This window comes from Mizuhopecten yessoensis, unplaced genomic scaffold (genome assembly GCF_002113885.1).
Source record: "Mizuhopecten yessoensis strain PY_sf001 unplaced genomic scaffold, ASM211388v2 scaffold10441, whole genome shotgun sequence".
Classification (NCBI taxonomy): domain Eukaryota; kingdom Metazoa; phylum Mollusca; class Bivalvia; order Pectinida; family Pectinidae; genus Mizuhopecten; species Mizuhopecten yessoensis.
In genome coordinates this window covers 292633-311397 of record NW_018408548.1, presented here as the reverse complement: position 1 = coordinate 311397, position 18765 = coordinate 292633, and the positions used below count along the sequence as shown (strand labels likewise).

General features: G+C 38.9%; 1 protein-coding gene across 4 annotated transcripts in view; it reads right to left on the bottom strand.

Annotated features, from left to right (window-relative positions):
* Window positions 1–18765, bottom strand: part of LOC110460609 (SRSF protein kinase 3-like) — a 94476-nt gene that overhangs the window by 24600 nt on the left and 51111 nt on the right. For all 4 annotated transcript variants that reach the window (XM_021513613.1, XM_021513611.1, XM_021513615.1 and 1 more), the window contains 2 exons: window positions 10330–10438; window positions 6027–6114 (listed from right to left, as the gene is read on the bottom strand). In XM_021513613.1, coding sequence (XP_021369288.1) covers window positions 6027–6114; window positions 10330–10438 — 197 coding nt within the window. The remainder of the gene's footprint in view (window positions 1–6026; window positions 6115–10329; window positions 10439–18765) is intronic.

The following is an 18765-nucleotide window of genomic DNA, read 5'->3' as shown; positions in this document are numbered from 1 at the left end:
GAGGCTCCCTACCTCGTGATGACCTTGGGGGTTGTGGTGAGGAGGCTCCCTACCTTGTGATGACCTTGGGGGTTGTGTTGAGGAGGCTCCCTACCTCGTGATGACCTTGGGGGTTGTGTTGAGGAGGCTCCCTACCTCGTGATGACCTTGGGGGTTGTGTTGAAGAGGCTCCCTACCTCGTGATGACCTTGGGGGTTGTGTTGATGAGGCTCCCTACCTCGTGATGACCTTGGGGTTGTGTTGACGAGGCTACCTACCTCGTGACCTCGTGATGACCTTGGGGGCGTGTTGAGGAGGCTCCCTACCTCGTGATGACCTTGGGGGTTGTGTTGAGGAGGCTTCCTACCTCGTGATGACCTTGGGGGTGTGTTGACGAGGCTACCTACCTCGTGATGACCTTGGGGGTTGTGTTGAGGAGGCTCCCTAATATGTTACGTATTGTGCTGTCAATTTTATCTTCTTTTCAAAAGATTAAAAGAGTTCTCTAGTAAGAAACAACTTTGGTGCAAAAATACAACTGTAGCCGAAACTAGTAGGAAATCAATCCATACATACAGTAGCATCATGTGCTATGGCCACTAGATCTGATATACGCAATAAATATTCCGGGAAATCGACAATTTCACATTTCAGTAATTTTGCACAAAAAAAATATTTTGACAATTATGAAAGAATTCTGTTATTTTTCTTATATTGTTCAATTATTATGGTTTCCACTTTCTTTGATTTGTACCAAACGGTGAGTATCCTGGGATATGCTAATAACTCACAGAGGAGTATTAATGACAAGCTCTAGCAAGTTCAATGCTCCAGTTAACCTGCTGCAACCTCTTGTCAATATCCATTTTTCTGGGGTTGATAAAACCACAAATAGGCTGTATATTGTCTAAATACATACTGACTAAATTTTGAGCTTTCTGTAGCTAAATATTCTCACCAATAGAGAGCCTAGTTATCACAGCGAGACAACGTGTAGGCTTTATGTCAATTATCATCAAAGAACTAAACAGAAACAAGCCTAACCCTGTATATACAGACAGACCGCCCGACGACTTCATCGGTGGCAGCGTAAAGGGGATAAAAGTATTTATATACACTGTATTTCCGTATATAGAAACGACCACCATGCCTGTCGGCCAGTAATAAGCTTCCCATGCTAAAATACATGCAAGTATTTCTCCGACACCTCACACAAACCAGGAATAAGTCTTCATTACAGACAATTCAATCCATCATGATGGTTCCGAGCACGACAGTATTGATAATATATTATTGATCTTATTGTACTAGGTCAAGAAAGCTTGATCAGTCGGAGAAATCAGGAGCTTTATCGGGATTCGTATGTCGGTCAAATGCTCTCCGGTGATTACCTACTTTCGTTTAAAACTAAATATGGTTCATCTTGTCACAAATACAGTATTGAATTGTTTTCTAGTGCAGTTATATTATATACACTTTAACAGATATCTGTCAAAGGAAGCAAAGCCACAGATATACCCATTTAGATACTAATACTGCTGTCTACCAACATGACTGATAGTCCCCAGCCACAAATATACCCATTTAGATACTAATACTGCTGTCTACCAACACGACTGATAGTCACCAGCCACAGATATCCCCATTTAGATACTAATACTGCTGTCTACCAATACGACTGATAGTCAAAAGCCACAGATATACCCATTTAGATACTAATACTGCTGTCTACCAATACGACTGATAGTCACAAGCCACAGATATACCCATTTAGATACTAATACTGCTGTCTACCAACACGACTGATAGTCACCAAGACAACAGTCGTGCTGGTAGACAGCAGTATTAGTATCTAAATGGGTATATCTGTGGCTGATGACTATCAGTCGTGTTGGTAGACAGCAGTATTAGTATCCATTGGCTGGGTGACTCAGAATATCTGTTGTCTTGGTATCAATGTCAAGATATACCCATTTAGATACTAATACTGCTGTCTACCAACACGACTGATAGTCAACAGCCACAGAAATACCCATTTAGATACTAATACTGCTGTCTACCAACACGACTGATAGTCACCAAGACAACAGTCGTGTTGGTAGACAGCAGTATTAGTATCTAAATGGGTATATCTTGACATTGATACCAAGACAACAGATATTCTGAGTCACCCAGCCAATGAATACTTGCCATTGATACCAAGACAACAGATATTCTAAGTCACCCAGACAATGGATACTTGCCATTGATACCAAGACAACAGATATTCTGAGTCACCCAGACAACGGATACTTGCTATAGATACCAAGACAACAGATATTCTAAGTCACCAAGACAACAGATACTTGCCACTGATACCAAGAAAACAGATATTCTAAGTCACCCAGACAATGGATACTTGCCATTGATACCAAGACAACAGATATTCTGAGTCACCAAGACAATGGATACTTGCCATTGATACCAAGACAACAGATATTCTGAGTCACCAAGACAATGGATACTTGCCATTGATACCAAGACAACAGATATTCTGAGTAACCAAGACAATGGATACTTGCCATTGATACCAAGACAACAGATATTCTGAGTCACCAAGACAATGGATACTTGCTATAGATACCAAGACAGCAGATATTCATTAGATACCAAGACAGCATATATGCGTTAGACACAATAACATTAATAACATAACAGCAGATATTTTCGTTTTTGTTAAGATACCAAGACTGCTATAGATACCAAGACAGCAGATACTCGTTAGATACCAAGACAGCATATATGCGTTAGAAACAATTGCTATTAATAACATAACAGCAGATATTTTCGTTTTTGTTAAGATACCAAGACTGCTATAGATACCAAGACAACAGATATTCTAAGTCACCAAGACAATGGATACTTGCCATTGATACTAAGACAACAGATATTCTGAGTCACCCAGACAAAGGATACTTGCCATTGATACCAAAACAACAGATATTCTGAGTCACCAAGACAACGGATACTTGCTATAGATACCAAGACAACAGATATTCTGAGTTACCCAGACAATGGATACTTGCTATAGATACCAAGACAACAGATGTTCTAAGTCACCCAGACAATGGATACTTGCCATTGATACCAAAACAACAGATATTCTAAGTCACCCAGACAATGGATACTTGCTATAGATACCAAGACAACAGATATTCTGAGTCAACAAGACAATGGATACTTGCTATAGATACCAAGACAACAGATATTCTAAGTCACCAAGACAACAGATACTTGCCATTGATACCAAGACAACAGATATTCTGAGTCACCCAGACAATGGATACTTGCTATAGATAACAAGACAGCAGATATTTGTTAGATACCAAGACAGCATATATGCATTAGACACAATAACATTAATAACATAACAGCAGATATTTCCGTTTTTGTTAAGATACCAAGACAGCCGATATTCATCACAGCCACCAAGATCTTACTACACCATATTTACAACTATTTGACAAAACAGTATTGACAATCATGACTTATTGGCCTGGCGTACTACCACCAGTACAGTGTTGACCTCTGTGTACCCAGCCCTCACCCATACCTAGAACAGTGTTGACCTCTGTGTACCCAGCCCTCACCCATACCTAGAACAGTGTTGACCTCTGTGTACCCAGCCCTCACCCATACCTAGAACAGTGTTGACCGCTGTGTACCCAGCCCTCATCCATATCTATAACGGTGTTGACTTCTGTGTACCCAGCGCTCACCCATACCTAGAACAGTGTTGACCTCTGTGTACCCAGCCCTCACCCATACCTAGATCAGGGTTGACCTGTGTGTACCCAGCCCTCACCCATACCCAGAACAGGGTTGACCTGTGTGTACCCAGCCCTCACCCATAACTAGAACAGTGTTGACCGCTGTGTACCCAGCCCTCATCCATAGCTATGACGGTGGTGACTTCTGTGTACCCAGCGCTCACCCATACCTAGAACAGTGTTGTCCTCTGTGTACCCAGCCCTCACCCAGACCTAGAACACTGTTGACCTCTGTGTACCCAGCCCTCACCCAGACCTAGAACAGTGTTGACCTCTGTGTACCCAGCCCTCACCCATACCCAGATCAGGGTTGACCTGTGTGTACCCAGCCCTCACCCATAACTAGAACAGTGTTGACCGCTGTGTACCCAGCCCTCACCCATACCTAGAACAGTGTTGACCTCTGTGTACCCAGCCCCCACCCATACCTAGAACAGTGTTGACCTCTGTGTACCCAGCCCTCACCCATAACTAGAACAGTGTTGACCTCTGTGTACCCAGCCCTCACCCATACCTAGAACAGTGTTGACCTCTGTGTACCCAGCCCCCACCCATACCTAGAACAGTGTTGACTTCTGTGTACTCAGCCCCCACCCATACCTAGCCTGTCATTAATCACTGGTTCTGGCAGTGTCAAACAAGCAAAACCTCACACCATTTCCAGTCTCATTGATCAGCCATGCTGACACATCTGGGACCCAGACCTCTTTTATGTTTACAGGCCAAATAACAAGGGCATTAGTTTCATTTATTGGTCAGGTCTAAAAAAGCCTAAGGAAGTTTGTAAAAGTCGCTGTCAAAACAGCTGGTTTTATATTAAGTGCAGCCTTTGAGGATTCCTATATACAGTGACCATTAGGATGTAACTGTAGCCCAATAGGGCTAAGACACTTCTGTTGACCAGAACGCTCATTTGTTTAGAGTGATAGTAACAATCGGAAGGCCAGGGTTCAAATCCAGACCTAGTCTTACGGGGGATCCCATTAACACCATGTTACAAGGTCATTCAAAGCATGAACTGCATTGTAACAGGATTATCGCCTCATACACTATGTGAAAATCCTGTCCATATAACCAGATACAAAACCCTACAATCTTGGGGGACAATTTTCCTTAACTTCTGAAGGTAAGCAACCTTCTAAATGTTGAGATTCACAAGATTAGAAGCAAGAATTCAAGCACATATCTTTATTTAATTTCAACATACTGTTTTAAAACATGTGTATATATTCCAGTAGTTTGACAAAGACACCCCATAATATCACCAAAGGCTGGTCTATATTGTAGACGAGGTCTATTATATTAGTTTCTGATCTGATACAAGGAGTTGTACTGAACCAAACCTCATCACCACAGTGTTGGAACACGACTACCCCCACCAGACCTCATAGTTTAACAAGACTGGGTAACCTTTAACCTTTTGTATAGAAGTTTATCAATATGATGAAAATGTTCGGTGTTTTTATACATTTGTTACAATTCAGTCCATGGAAGTAAAAGTTATATATATGCCCCAAGTTGTTTTTGTTCAGCCAACCCTATATGCTGTTTGTCAGGTTTCAAAAGTTAAAATCTGCTAATGTGAATCTTTCGATTCCAATGCAAGCATCACAAGCATCACTAACATATAACTCAATAACATTACAGACGGGCTCACTTCTCTAAAACAGAACTTCTGCTGAGCAAACAAATTTGATAAAATATTGATTACATCGACAACAATCATGACAAGAGTGAAATGGGCTGTAACACAGCCGATCCAATTTCAATACACAAGAGGTAGGTCCCCTAAACTCTAAGTGATGCTACCATATGATACACTCAAACATCAGGCTTTATTACTTCTGGTACATTTTTATCCAATACAGGCTTCTAAAGCCTCCTCCACATAATTAGTCCAATCAAGTTCTTCCTCTCAATCAAACTTATTTCACATGCAACACTGTATATGAAAATCCTGATGACAAATGTGATTACTTATAGATGTCTATATGTTATAGCCACAGAGCAGATACACCAGTAGGAATAGTCAATTTACAGGAAACAAATTTGTTGATCGATAGAACAGCCTGATGTGTGTTTGAGAATTGTGTGGGTGATATCGGGATACTCTCCACACCATAGCAGCCTTGTTGGGGGTGGGGTGTGTGTCGGGGGAGGTTCTCACACATCTCAACAGCTTGATGTGTGTTTGAGTAACTTGTGAATAGATCTGATGATTGGGTGGGGGGTACTCACACATCTCAACAGCTTGATCTCGTCTACTGCAGTCTCTGTGTAGTGCTGTGCACTCTTCACTACCTTCAGGGCAACAAACCGCTTCTCTCTGAAAGATCATTGAAATTGTAAAGTTAACATTAATTATACAACATTAAACCGGAGCAGTGACATCCCCTCCAGATCATAAACCATTTCTTTTCAATATAATAACATTATAAAAATTTAGCGGTGAAGTTTTCAAAACGGAGAAGTGAAATAACACAGGTGTAATAAACCTTCTCTCATTGTTTGTATTTACTACACTAGTAATGACCTTTATAACACAGGTGTGCTGAACCTTCTCTCACTGTTTGTATTTACTACACTAGTAATGACCTTTATAACACAGGTGTAATGAACCTTCTCTCACTGTTTGTATTTACTGCACTAGTATTGACCTTTATAACACAGGTGTAATGAACCTTCTCTCCCTGTTTGTATTTACTACACTAGTGATGACCTTTATAACACAGGTGTAATGAACCTTCTCTCACTGTGTGTATTTACTACACTAGTAATGGCCTTTATAACACAGGTGTAATTAACCTTCTCTCATTGTTTGTATTTACTACCCTAGTAATGACCTTTATAACACAGGAGTAATGACACTTCTCTCATTCTGTGTATTTACTACACTAGTAATGGCCTTTATAACACAGGTGTAATTAACCTTCTCTCATTGTTTGTATTTACTACCCTAGTAATGACCTTTATAACACAGCCACAGGTGTAATGACCCTTCTCTTATTCTGTGTATTTACTACACTAGTAATGACATTTATAACACAGGTGTAATGACCCTTCTCTCATTGTTTTTATTTACTACACTAGTAATGACATTTATAACACAGGTGTAATGACCGTTCTCTCATTGTTTGTATTTACTACCCTAGTAATGACCTTTATAACACAGGAGTAATGACACTTCTCTCATTCTGTGTATTTACTACACTAGTAATGACATTTATAACACAGGTGTAATGACCGTTCTCTCATTGTTTGTATTTAATACACTAGTAATGGCCTTTATAACACAGGTGTAATGACACTTCTCTCATTGTTTGTATTTAATACACTAGTAATGGCCTTTATAACACAGGTGTAATGACCCTTCTCTTATTCTGTGTATTTACTACACTAGTAATGGCCTTTATAACACAGGTGTAATGAATCTTCTCTCACTGTTTGTATTTACTGCACTAGTATTGACCTTTATAACACAGGTGTAATGAGCCTTCTCTCACTGTTTGTATTTACTGCACTAGTATTGACCTTTATAACACAGGTGTAATGACCCTTCTCTCATTGTTTGTATTTCTTACACTAGTAATGACCTTTATGACACAGGTGTAATGAAACTTCTCTCACTGTTTGTATTTATTACACTAGTAATGACCTTTATAACACAGGTGTAATGACCCTTCTCTCATTCTGTGTATTTACTACACTAGTAATGACCTTTATAACACAGGTGTAATGAACCTTCTCTCACTGTTTGTATTTACTACACTAGTAATGACCTTTATAACACAGGTGTAATGACCCTTCTCTTACTGTTTGTATTTACTACACTAGTAATGACCTTTATAACACAGGTGTAATGAACCTTCTCTCACTGTTTGTATTTACTACACTAGTAATGACCTTTATAACACAGGTGTAATGAAACTTCTCTCACTGTTTGTATTTACTGCACTGTATGTTGTAAAAACACTTCATGACATTATTAAATCAGTTACATTTCCTTGTTCATATGTAACTATGAGATTTTTGGTGTTTGTTGTGTTAACATTCAACTGCGAGATATCTGTCATTATTATTCAACCGTGAGATTTCTGTTGTTCATATTCAACAGTAGATTTCTGGTGCTGATATTTCACTGTGAAATTTATGGTACTCATATTTGACTAAATGTTTCTGACAAGAGATATGAAATATAATGGAGATAAAAATACTGAAATATAAAACAATTTCAGACAAATTACAGTGCAGGAAATAAACGGTGTCTATGACGACGACACAAAATCTATTACACCAACAATTTCCGTTTGACTGCATATCAATCATGAAGCAATAAGTGTGCTGCTTTATAGAAGTTATAGCGCAAACTCATTCCTGAAACAGTGTCCACCACAACTCCTGGCTTCCGACATGATTACTTAAGAGATATAGTTTAAAACCATACAGATGGACCCATCATTGTGACGATTAGAAAGGACTCCCAGCCAGAAGATCATGCACAATAACAGTGGAAAACACTGGATCACAGAGCGGTCCCAAAGCTAACCGAAAAGTTATCACAATGTACTGATTGGTGTTCCCTAGGGCCTAGGGCAGTGAGCCAAACTTTGTAAAGGGGAAGTCACTCTAACATAATCTCATAAAGCTTCTTAATCAGACACCATTTTTCTGTCAACCTTTTTTTTTAACGAGTGTATTTCTTTTAAATATTTTCTATTTGAATTTAATGATTTTCTTGCCAGTTTATGCATACAATATTTCTTCCAATTTAACCATAATTTTACATGGAATTCTCCCTGGTGCTGTAAATATTTGCTATACAAAATGGTTCCAGTGAGAGATTAAAACCAAACAACCCGACACAGTTACATGTCAGCTACTCCACTACCCAGCAAAGGTAATGAAAACTAATGTTTATACCAATTAGCATTGGCTAAGCACACATCATTTAACGAGTGGAGGAATTTATTACAGGGATCCATTGATTATCACATAAACATCACTAAACTACAACGTCGGCTCTCCTGTCCTCGAAACACTTCAACAAATTTTATGGCACACATTTTCTAAATCCATCTGAAAACAGATCTGTAGAACATATCAAACTACAAGGTTTTAGCTTGAGCCATTAAGTAATCACATTGCAATTGGATCTAGCAGAAACAGCAACTTTCCACTCCGCATTTATTCACTTCATAAATACGCGTTACAAAAATGAAATATTACAACAAGTGTCATTTATAATACTGCTTTTTTATATTTTATTTCCAATCTTTTTAATCTTTAATTGCATTTTTCCACAGAAAAGATAAAATGGAATTAAATAAAACTATGTAGAGATTTTTTTTCCTTATTGAATGTCTCAATCAAGGACATTGAATCATTTATCCAGAATCACGTACCAAAATCATTCAAAGTATAGTTCAACAGTCATAGACACGTATGATTGTAATCTCTCAGTGTATAAAACATAGCAACAGTCATAGCCATGTATGATTGTAATCTCTCAGTGTATAAAACATAGCAACTGGTATATAATAAGACTGGTCCCCCGACGTCTCTACAATAATGAATTATTTAGGAAAAAATAAACTCGATAATTTTGATCAATTGGATGTCTGATTCTAGAAAAACTAGGGGGAGATAAGCTAGTAGTAAAAGGCAGCCGGGAAATTCTTCATAAAAACTTGGGGACTGGTAGGCAGTCTAGTATATAATATGAAAACCTGTAGGAATCTGGTCCCGTAACAAACAAACTGGGTAATCAAAATGAAATGCTGTAGGAATCTGGTCCCGTAACAAACAAACTGGGTAATCAATATGAAATCCTGTAGGAATCTGGTCCCGTAACAAACAAACTGGGAAATCAATATGAAATCCTGTAGGAATCTGGTCCCGTAACAAACAAACTGGGTAATCAATATGAAATCTTGTAGGAATCTGGTCCCGTAACAAACAAACTGGGTAATCAATATGAAATCTTGTAGGAATCTGGTCCCGTAACAAACAAACTGGGTAATCAATATGAAATCTTTCACCTAGTACTAGCATGTCTTCAAAATTACTGTAAAACAACAGGGATTCAAACTGATCGTCTGCAGACAAGAAATATAAACATTCATAATTTTTTCAGATTTGTTAAGCAACTTTGGCCTGACCAACTACATCGTATTGTATACATTTCTATGCAAATTTTACCCATAGTCAGAATTCTTTCCGTAGAAAATTAATATCAATTAATGCTATGCAGAGTTTACTCTACAAGAAAAAGTACATGTTATATGAGTGTATTATGTGTATGAATGCATTTTTAAGTCTAAGAGTATCTTGAGGACACAAGTGGCTTTGTCCATCAACTCAATTATCTAAACACAACACACTATAAACGTATGAATTCCATAAATATGTCTCCTATGTATTCATTGATGGTAGATCCACATTACATTAAATGAAATTGGTCCTGTTGGATCGTGAGGTCTAGGGCATTTGTCTATGTTTAAACCCTGGTCTTTGTGTTTCCACTCTTTGCTAAAATACTTACGCCATATCCCAGCAGAGCCACACTGTGGAAAAGTGGCCCCATCCAAGCTTGCGGACAACATGGTACTTCCCATTGAAAAGGTCACCGATCTTCACAGGATGGTAGCCCCCTGTAAAATAAGAAATAAACATATGAATTACTTTCAGTATTTTGTTCATTTTTAAATAATTGGAGCCCATGATGACATTTAATGAAAATAGTCATGAACAGCAGAAATGAAACAGGGATCGTTTGAGCCTCTTAATTATGCAATGCATGCTGAAGTTGTTTGGACACCGAAAAAGTTGTTAGATAACAACAATTTTTGATAATAAGTACATCATCTGATAAGGTCCAGGTTATTCATAGTACAAATACAGTAATGCTCCCAAGATTACAGCACATTCTTCTGATTGTGCTGACACAGTTTTGTTCCTAGGAAGGTAGTATCTTCACCTGATGGTGCTAGTAGTATAGCAGCACCAATGAGTATAGTATCTTCACCTGATGGTGCTAGTAGTATAGCAGCACCAAGCGGTATAGCATCTTCACCTGATGGTGCTAGTATAGCAGCACCAATGAGTGTAGTATCTTCACCTGATGGTGCTAGTATAGCAGCACCAAGCGATATAGTATCTTCACCTGATGGTGCCAGTATAGCAGCACCAAGCAGTATAGTATCTTCACCTGATGGTGCTAGTATAGCAGCACCAACGAGTGTAGTATCTTCATCTGATGGTGCTAGTATAGCAGCACCAAGCGGTATAGTATCTTCACCTGATGGCGCTAGTAGTATAGCAGCACCAAGCGGTATAGCATCTTCCCCTGATGGTGCTAGTATAGCAGCACCAATGAGTGTAGTATCTTCATCTGATGGTGCTCGTATAGCAGCACCAAGCGGTATAGTATCTTCAACTGATGGTGCTAGTAGTATAGCAGCACCAAGCAGTATAGCATCTTCACCTGATGGTGCTAGTATAGCAGCATCAATGAGTGTAGTATCTTCACCTGATGGTGCTAGTATAGCAGCACCAATCAGTGTAGTATCTTCACCTGATGGTGCTAGTATAGCAGCACCAATCAGTGTAGTATCTTCACCTGATGGTGCTAGTATAGCAGCCCCAAGCGGTATAGTATCTTCACCTGATGGTGCAAGTAGTATAGCAGCACCAAGCGGTATAGCATCTTCCCCTGATGGTGCTAGTATAGCAGCACCAATGAGTGTAGTATCTTCATCTGATGGTGCTCGTATAGCAGCACCAAGCGGTATAGTATCTTCAACTGATGGTGCTAGTAGTATAGAAGCACCAAGCGGTACAGTATCTTCACCTGATGGGGCCAGTATAGCAGCACCAAGCGGTCTAGTATCTCCCCCTGATGGTGCCAGTATAGCAGCACCAAGCGATATAGTATCTTCACCTCATGGTGCCAGTATAGCAGCACCAAGCGGTCTTGTATCTTCACCTGATGGTGCTAGTAGTATAGGAGCTCCAATGAGTATAGTATCTTCACCTGATGGTGCTAGTATTATAGCAGCACCAATGAGTATAGTATTTTCACCTGATGGTGCTAGTAGTATAGCAGCACCGAGCGGTATAGCATCTTCACCTGATGGTGCTAGTATAGCAGCATCAATGAGTGTAGTATCTTCACCTGATGGTGCTAGTATAGCAGCCCCAAGCGGTATAGTATCTTCACCTGATGGTGCCAGGATAGCAGCACCAAGCGGTATAGTATCTTCAACTGATGGTGCTAGTAGTATAGCAGCACCAAGCGGTACAGTATCTTCACCTGATGGTGCCAGTATAGCAGCACCAAGCGGTATAGTATCTTCACCTGATGGTGCTAGTAGTATAGCAGCACGAAGCGGAGTAGCATCTTCAACTGATGGTGCTAGTAGTATAGAAGCACCAAGCGGTCTAGTATCTTCACCTGATGGTGCCAGTATAGCAGCACCAAGCGGTCAAGTATCTTCACCAGATGGTGCTAGTAGTATAGCAGCACCAAGCGGTCTAGTATCTTCACCTGATGGTGCTAGTATAGCAGCACCAAGCGGTATAGTATCTTCACCTGATGGTGGCAGTATGGCAGCACCAAGCGGTCTAGTATCTTTATCTATGACTTATTGGGTACAATGTTCTAACTCCTTGAAGCAATTAGTACTCTACTGGCACAGTTCCCTTTAGAGAAAGTGTAAATATATTTCAATGACTTAACCCTAAGGCTGCTACATTGATTTATATGTAAAGGGACGCCACTGCTGAATTAATTATTGAAATATAAATTAATTTACTTAATTTTTCAAATGCGCATAACTTGAACAATATTTGTTATATGTGAATAAAAGTTATAGGAAAATTGTTCGTTATTGTCTCGAGTTTATATTAACGTTTTCGATTCTAAAGTTGCTTCAGTATTTACCTGTACAGGTGGTAATAAAAGTAAGAAAAGGTGAAACTTTTAATTAATCGGATTTAAGCACCAGAAAGATCATTTTAAAATTGTTTTTGTCAGCAAATGTGATTGGAAAATGATAACAGAGATTATAAACTTCATTTATGACATAAGACGCTGTACATTTACACGGAGATTCTCAGGTAAAAAGGTCAGGTATTTCATCAAGAATTGCATGCGATTTGCTACAGGTTTCAGGTCGTCATTCAATATATTTATTGTCACAGTCGGCATTTATGATTAAATCATCGATAAATAGTTTGAAGAAATCAATCGGCTCAAAACGTATCAATGTCAATGTTAAATTCGGCCTCACCTGCAGACGACATGTGGCCTTGGTCCGCCGATATTTTAGGGCACAAAGCCGTTCATTGGAAAGTTACATATAAATTATGTTACACCGAAGTTTTTCCACATCAACCATGTCAAACCCTTTAAAACCTTTATCATCATCGTAGGTGACGCTGGAGAATAAATGTTTACCATCATATTCATCCCTTTTATGACGTTTTTTTCCGATTTGAAATTCTCTTGCACACTTTGATTATTACTAGGGTACATTGCCGGGAATATCGAAAGTAATGACAAAACAACCAATCAGAAGCCTTCTACTATACGCTTTCAGGTTTGACATAACAACAGTCCGCTTTCACACTTCCTGTTTACTGATCAAAAACCTACAGACCGCGCGCCACTATTGTGGTGCGTAGCACTGACGGCCCGACTTTTAGAAACGACTATTGTGGCGCATAGCAGCCTTAGGGTTAAAATACACAGCAATATTACTGAAAACAAACATTGTGGTAAATAAGGTTATTGCAGGTGGCTGACGGCACAGTGGATAGCAGGTTTAAGCCTAGTTCAATAAGATGGCTAAAGTTTGATTACCTAACTGAATGTGATATGTTAACAACTCCACGATCACATGCCTTTTATGCTAGTACCAGATACTCAGGGTTCATCACTCACTAAAAAACCTTGATGCCTCCATTGGTGTTTCATAGTTGTTGTAATGTAAAGCGAATTTCTCAAGGTTTTTGAGACGTCAGAGGTTTTAACAACAAAGTTCAATAATGCACAGCAATGTTAAGTCATTGGATCTGAAAATAACACCCTGTATTGTCTCTGTGGATGGCAGTGTATTGATTTGCTACATGGTTTTTCAAAAGATTATCACTGGAATTTTCCCTATTAAGTTCTATGTGAGGTTTATGTAATCTTTATAGCTTCATGTGATGGATATAAATCCCCTGACCTGCTGAGCAACTATAAATGACCCGGGGAACTTCACCTAAACAAATTGAATATTCTCCCCCTAACAACAAATTAATATCTAATCCAATGTAAAGACACCGTTAAGACAACGTTTCATTTGGTCCTTGGATTACATTTGGTAGATAAAAATATTTATGTAACTTATCTATTTATCATTTAGATATCCAAAAAGTGTTTCATTTGGAAAATAGGTCATGATCTGATTGCATTTTACTACTACCTAATATCATCATTCATCTGAAGAATTTATACCTATAACAAGGTTGAGATTAATTTTTAATTCATTTTTGAAATTATTTGCAGTAAGTAGATCAAGTTCGAATTCAAAGCTTGTATCAAATGCAGCATTGAGGTTTCTTGTCCGTGTAAAATTGAATCGGAATGGAGCGATACTCGACTGGATCACAACGATCAGCAGAGGGAGGCGAATACAAGTCTCATCTTTGGCCTACAGCAAGATGAACGCTGACACCTAAATATCAATGTTAGCTCTGTGTGGGAGTGTTACCAAATGAGTTCTCCAAAGGCAGGTTCCGTCTGCTAATGAACATTCGTCACGCTGATAAATCTTTGAATCAATCGAGTTCCCAGTAGATTTTAGAAGCATTTCTCGTTACCAGCCTAGTGCTGATAGGTCCTTGTAAAAATAGTGTCGGAGACGCATATTTCATTGTTAAAATAGTGTTAGAAATATATACTTCAAATACTTCTTTGTAAAAATAGTGTCAGAGACGTACATTTCAAAAGTAATGTATAGTTCATTGTTAAAATAGTGTAAATGTATAATGTCATAATCAATACCAGCGTGTCATACTGTCAATACATATATTTTAGGGGTAATCTGATTTTACTTTTCACGCTAACATATGATTGAGCTAATATTGCAGTTTACTGATGCTGTTTTCTATTGTGATCACACCCAGCTCATCAATGTGCTATATCTGTTAAATTTCAATAACTTGCCCAACTTTAGAGTGTATTAAAGTATTTATGTCTGATCTACAGTAATCAGTTTCAACCATCCAACGTAATCTACAGCAATCATACAAACTACAACTAAGAATGAACGTGAGAAACTTGGGTGAAGTTAACCTTTTCACCCCTATGTAACTTAAGTAAACTCTACCATGCACTGATCTGGATGAGTCCATTATGGTCTACAGTGTTGAAAGGGTTAATAGATTATTTTTAATACTGTCGCACAAATGAATACATATATCCATACATGAATTCGTGACAAACCTCTTAAAAAGGAGACGTGTTTATATTATATTTATTGCTGAAAGGGAGAGTGCAGTTATCCCTTGAGAGCAAAGTGTTCATCAAAACTGATTGTTGAAAATAAGTTAAGTCAGAAAAACTGAAAGTATGGATTTATTATATATAATAAACGGCCTCAGACCTGGAACAACTCTGTATCGATATACAACAATGAACGGGTGTAGCGCCTGTCTAGACTATTTCTGAAGAGTTTTACTTCAAACACACCCAGTGAAATCAATGGCAGACAGCTGGAGTCTTGAGGAGAATTGAAGATTCAGTAGACTACATCAGTCCCTGAAGTCTAAGCACTACAGGAATCTTCTAATTTATATATTTTCAAATTTCATTTTTTCTCTCAAATGTTTTAGAGTTAGACATATTTCTGCAATTAATTAAGTCAAATTGAGATTTATTAAATTTATTATTAGTTCAATGAAGGTTTGAAGAAGTCTACCCTTTCAAATGAAAGTGATTTTGAAAATTGGGAACAATCTGAAAATCAAAGATATTAGATTCTGGGGCAGGACATTTACAACTTTTGGGCTATACCTTCCTTTGGTTATTTTAACGGCACACTGGGAAGGGGAAGTCAGACAAAGCAATGACCTTCACCTTAAGAACTTGGTACGTTTATCAAATGCCATGTCATTGTTGTGTAGAATTATATCCAGCCATTTCAAAGCAGAACTTAAAACATTTGAAAACTCTCAAGAGACTTTATTTACAATGTTTGATATTACTCATTAACTTTGTATTGTTTGAAAACTCCAACGGCTAAACTCAAATGAGATTTCCCGTTGAAATTGTATTCAGAATTCCCATTGATTTGACCGTATTCAGGATTTCCCATTGACTTGACCGTATTCAGGATTTCCCATTGACTTGACCGTATTTAGAATATCCCATTGACTTGACCGTATTCAGGATTTCCCATTGACTTGACCGTATTCAGAATTTCCCATTGACTTGACCGTATTCAGAATTCCCATTGATTGACCGTATTCAGAATTTCCCATTGACTTGACCGTATTCAGGATTTCCCATTGACTTGACCGTAGTCAGGATTTCCCATCGACTTGACCGTATTCAGGATTTCCCATTGACTTGACCGTATTTAGAATATCCCATTGACTTGACCGTATTCAGGATTTCCCATTGACTTGACCGTATTCAGAATTTCCCATTGACTTGACCGTATTCAGAATTCCCATTGATTGACCGTATTCAGAATTTCCCATTGACTTGACCGTATTCAGGATTTCCCATTGACTTGACCGTAGTCAGGATTTCCCATCGACTTGACCGTATTCAGGATTTCCCATTGACTTGACCGTATTCAGGATTTCCCATTGACTTGACCGTGTTCAGGATTCCCCATCGACTTGACCGTAATTAGGATTTCCCATTGACTTGACCGTAGTCAGGATTTCCCATCGACTTGACCGTAATCAGGATTTCCCATCGACTTGACCGTATTCAGGATTTCCCATTGACTTGACCGTATTCAGGATTTCCCATCGACTTGACCGTATTCAGGATTTCCCATTGACTTGACCGTAGTCAGGATTTCCCATCGACTTGACCGTATTCAGGATTTCCCATTGACTTGACCGTATTCAGGATTTCCCATCGACTTGACCGTATTCAGGATTTCCCATTGACTTGACCGTATTCAGGATTTCCCATTGACTTGACCGTATTCAGGATTTCCCATTGACTTGACCGTATTCAGGATTTCCCATTGACTTGACCGTATTCAGGATTTCCCATTGACTTGACCGTATTCAGGATTTCCCATTGACTTGACCGTATTCAGGATTTCCCATTGACTTGACCGTATTCAGGATTTCCCATTGACTTGACCGTATTCAGGATTTCCCATTGACTTGACCGTATTCAGGATTTCCCATTGACTTGACCGTATTCAGGATTTCCCATTGACTTGACCGTATTCAGGATTTCCCATTGACTTGACCGTATTCAGGATTTCCCATTGACTTGACCGTATTCAGGATTTCCCATTGACTTGACCGTATTCAGGATTTCCCATCGACTTGACCGTATTCAGGATTTCCCATTGACTTGACCGTAGTCAGGATTTCCCATCGACTTGACCGTATTCAGGATTTCCCATTGACTTGACCGTATTTAGGAATTCCCATCGACTTGACCGTATTCAGGATTTCCCATTGACTTGACCGTATTTAGGATTTCCCATCGACTTGACCGTATTCAGGATTTCCCATTGACTTGACCGTATTCAGGATTTCCCATTGACTTGACCGTATTCAGGATTTCCCATTGACTTGGTAGTGTTTAAGATTTTTCCTGATTTGTTTTTTAACTGCAATGTTGAAGTTTTGTCATTCACCTTTAAGGTATCCCACCGACTCCAGAATTTTCAGGATTTCCAATATTAATTTTTTGTTGTTTGACATTTTCATTGACTTTGTTTTGCTTGCAGATTTCCTGGGGCTTGAAATTTCTCGTACTGTCCCTATAATACAAAGTCAATGAAAATGTCAAACAACTATAGCTGCAGCATTATTACCCCTTTCACCCCTATGTAACTTTAGTAGACTCTACCATGCATTGATCTGGATGAATCCATTATGGTCTACAGTGGTGAAAGGGTTAAGCTGTGTCTATTCTCTTTCTGTGTCATTACATTTTTTGGAACCTAAAATACCTAATGCAGCAAACAATTTCAGTGTCTACAGTACATAGTATAGGTATTCAGTTAACCCTTTCACCACTGTAGACCATAATGGACTCATCCATATCAATGCATGGCTGAGTCTACTTAAGTTACATAGGGGTGTAAGGGTTAAAAAATACATCATTTACCCCGGTTCACTTATATAGAAAGTAGCCATTCTATTTTTCTTTCATTTCCGAGATCCTCTTTTCCTATCTAATACTTCACGACTCTTGTATTAGTTTACCAGAATGAAACACTACAGCTGATATTTCAGTACACATATATAGGGTAATTGTGAATCTGGCCAGCCCCATAACTGATTGTCTCTGTCACGCTACAGACTGACCATTGCTCTGTCACGGCTGACAAAACTCATTAGCGGTCAGTGAAAGCAAGGTCCAGCATTCCACATGACAACACCGACTCCTTAACCTCAATTCTGGCCACAAATCAGTCAGACCAGCAACTTAGCTGTGTTATTGGATTGGCAAACAACAAATGAGCAGGGTCACAATCCAAACCCCTGGCTACATCTGTCTGAACTAGGGAATCAATCTACCTAATGCCCTACTTGGCAGCTAGCAACCAGCAAATATCTCGGTCAAATAAACAGCAGCAATACATTTCGTAAGTAAGTATCAAGACTTACTTGCAATGTTGGGAGTAGTTTTTAACTCAGACTTCCCAAACCACTCATCTTGCTTTGGAGGCAGCCTCTAATGATTGGTTGCCAAGAAGATACAAAGGACAATTTTGGCAACATA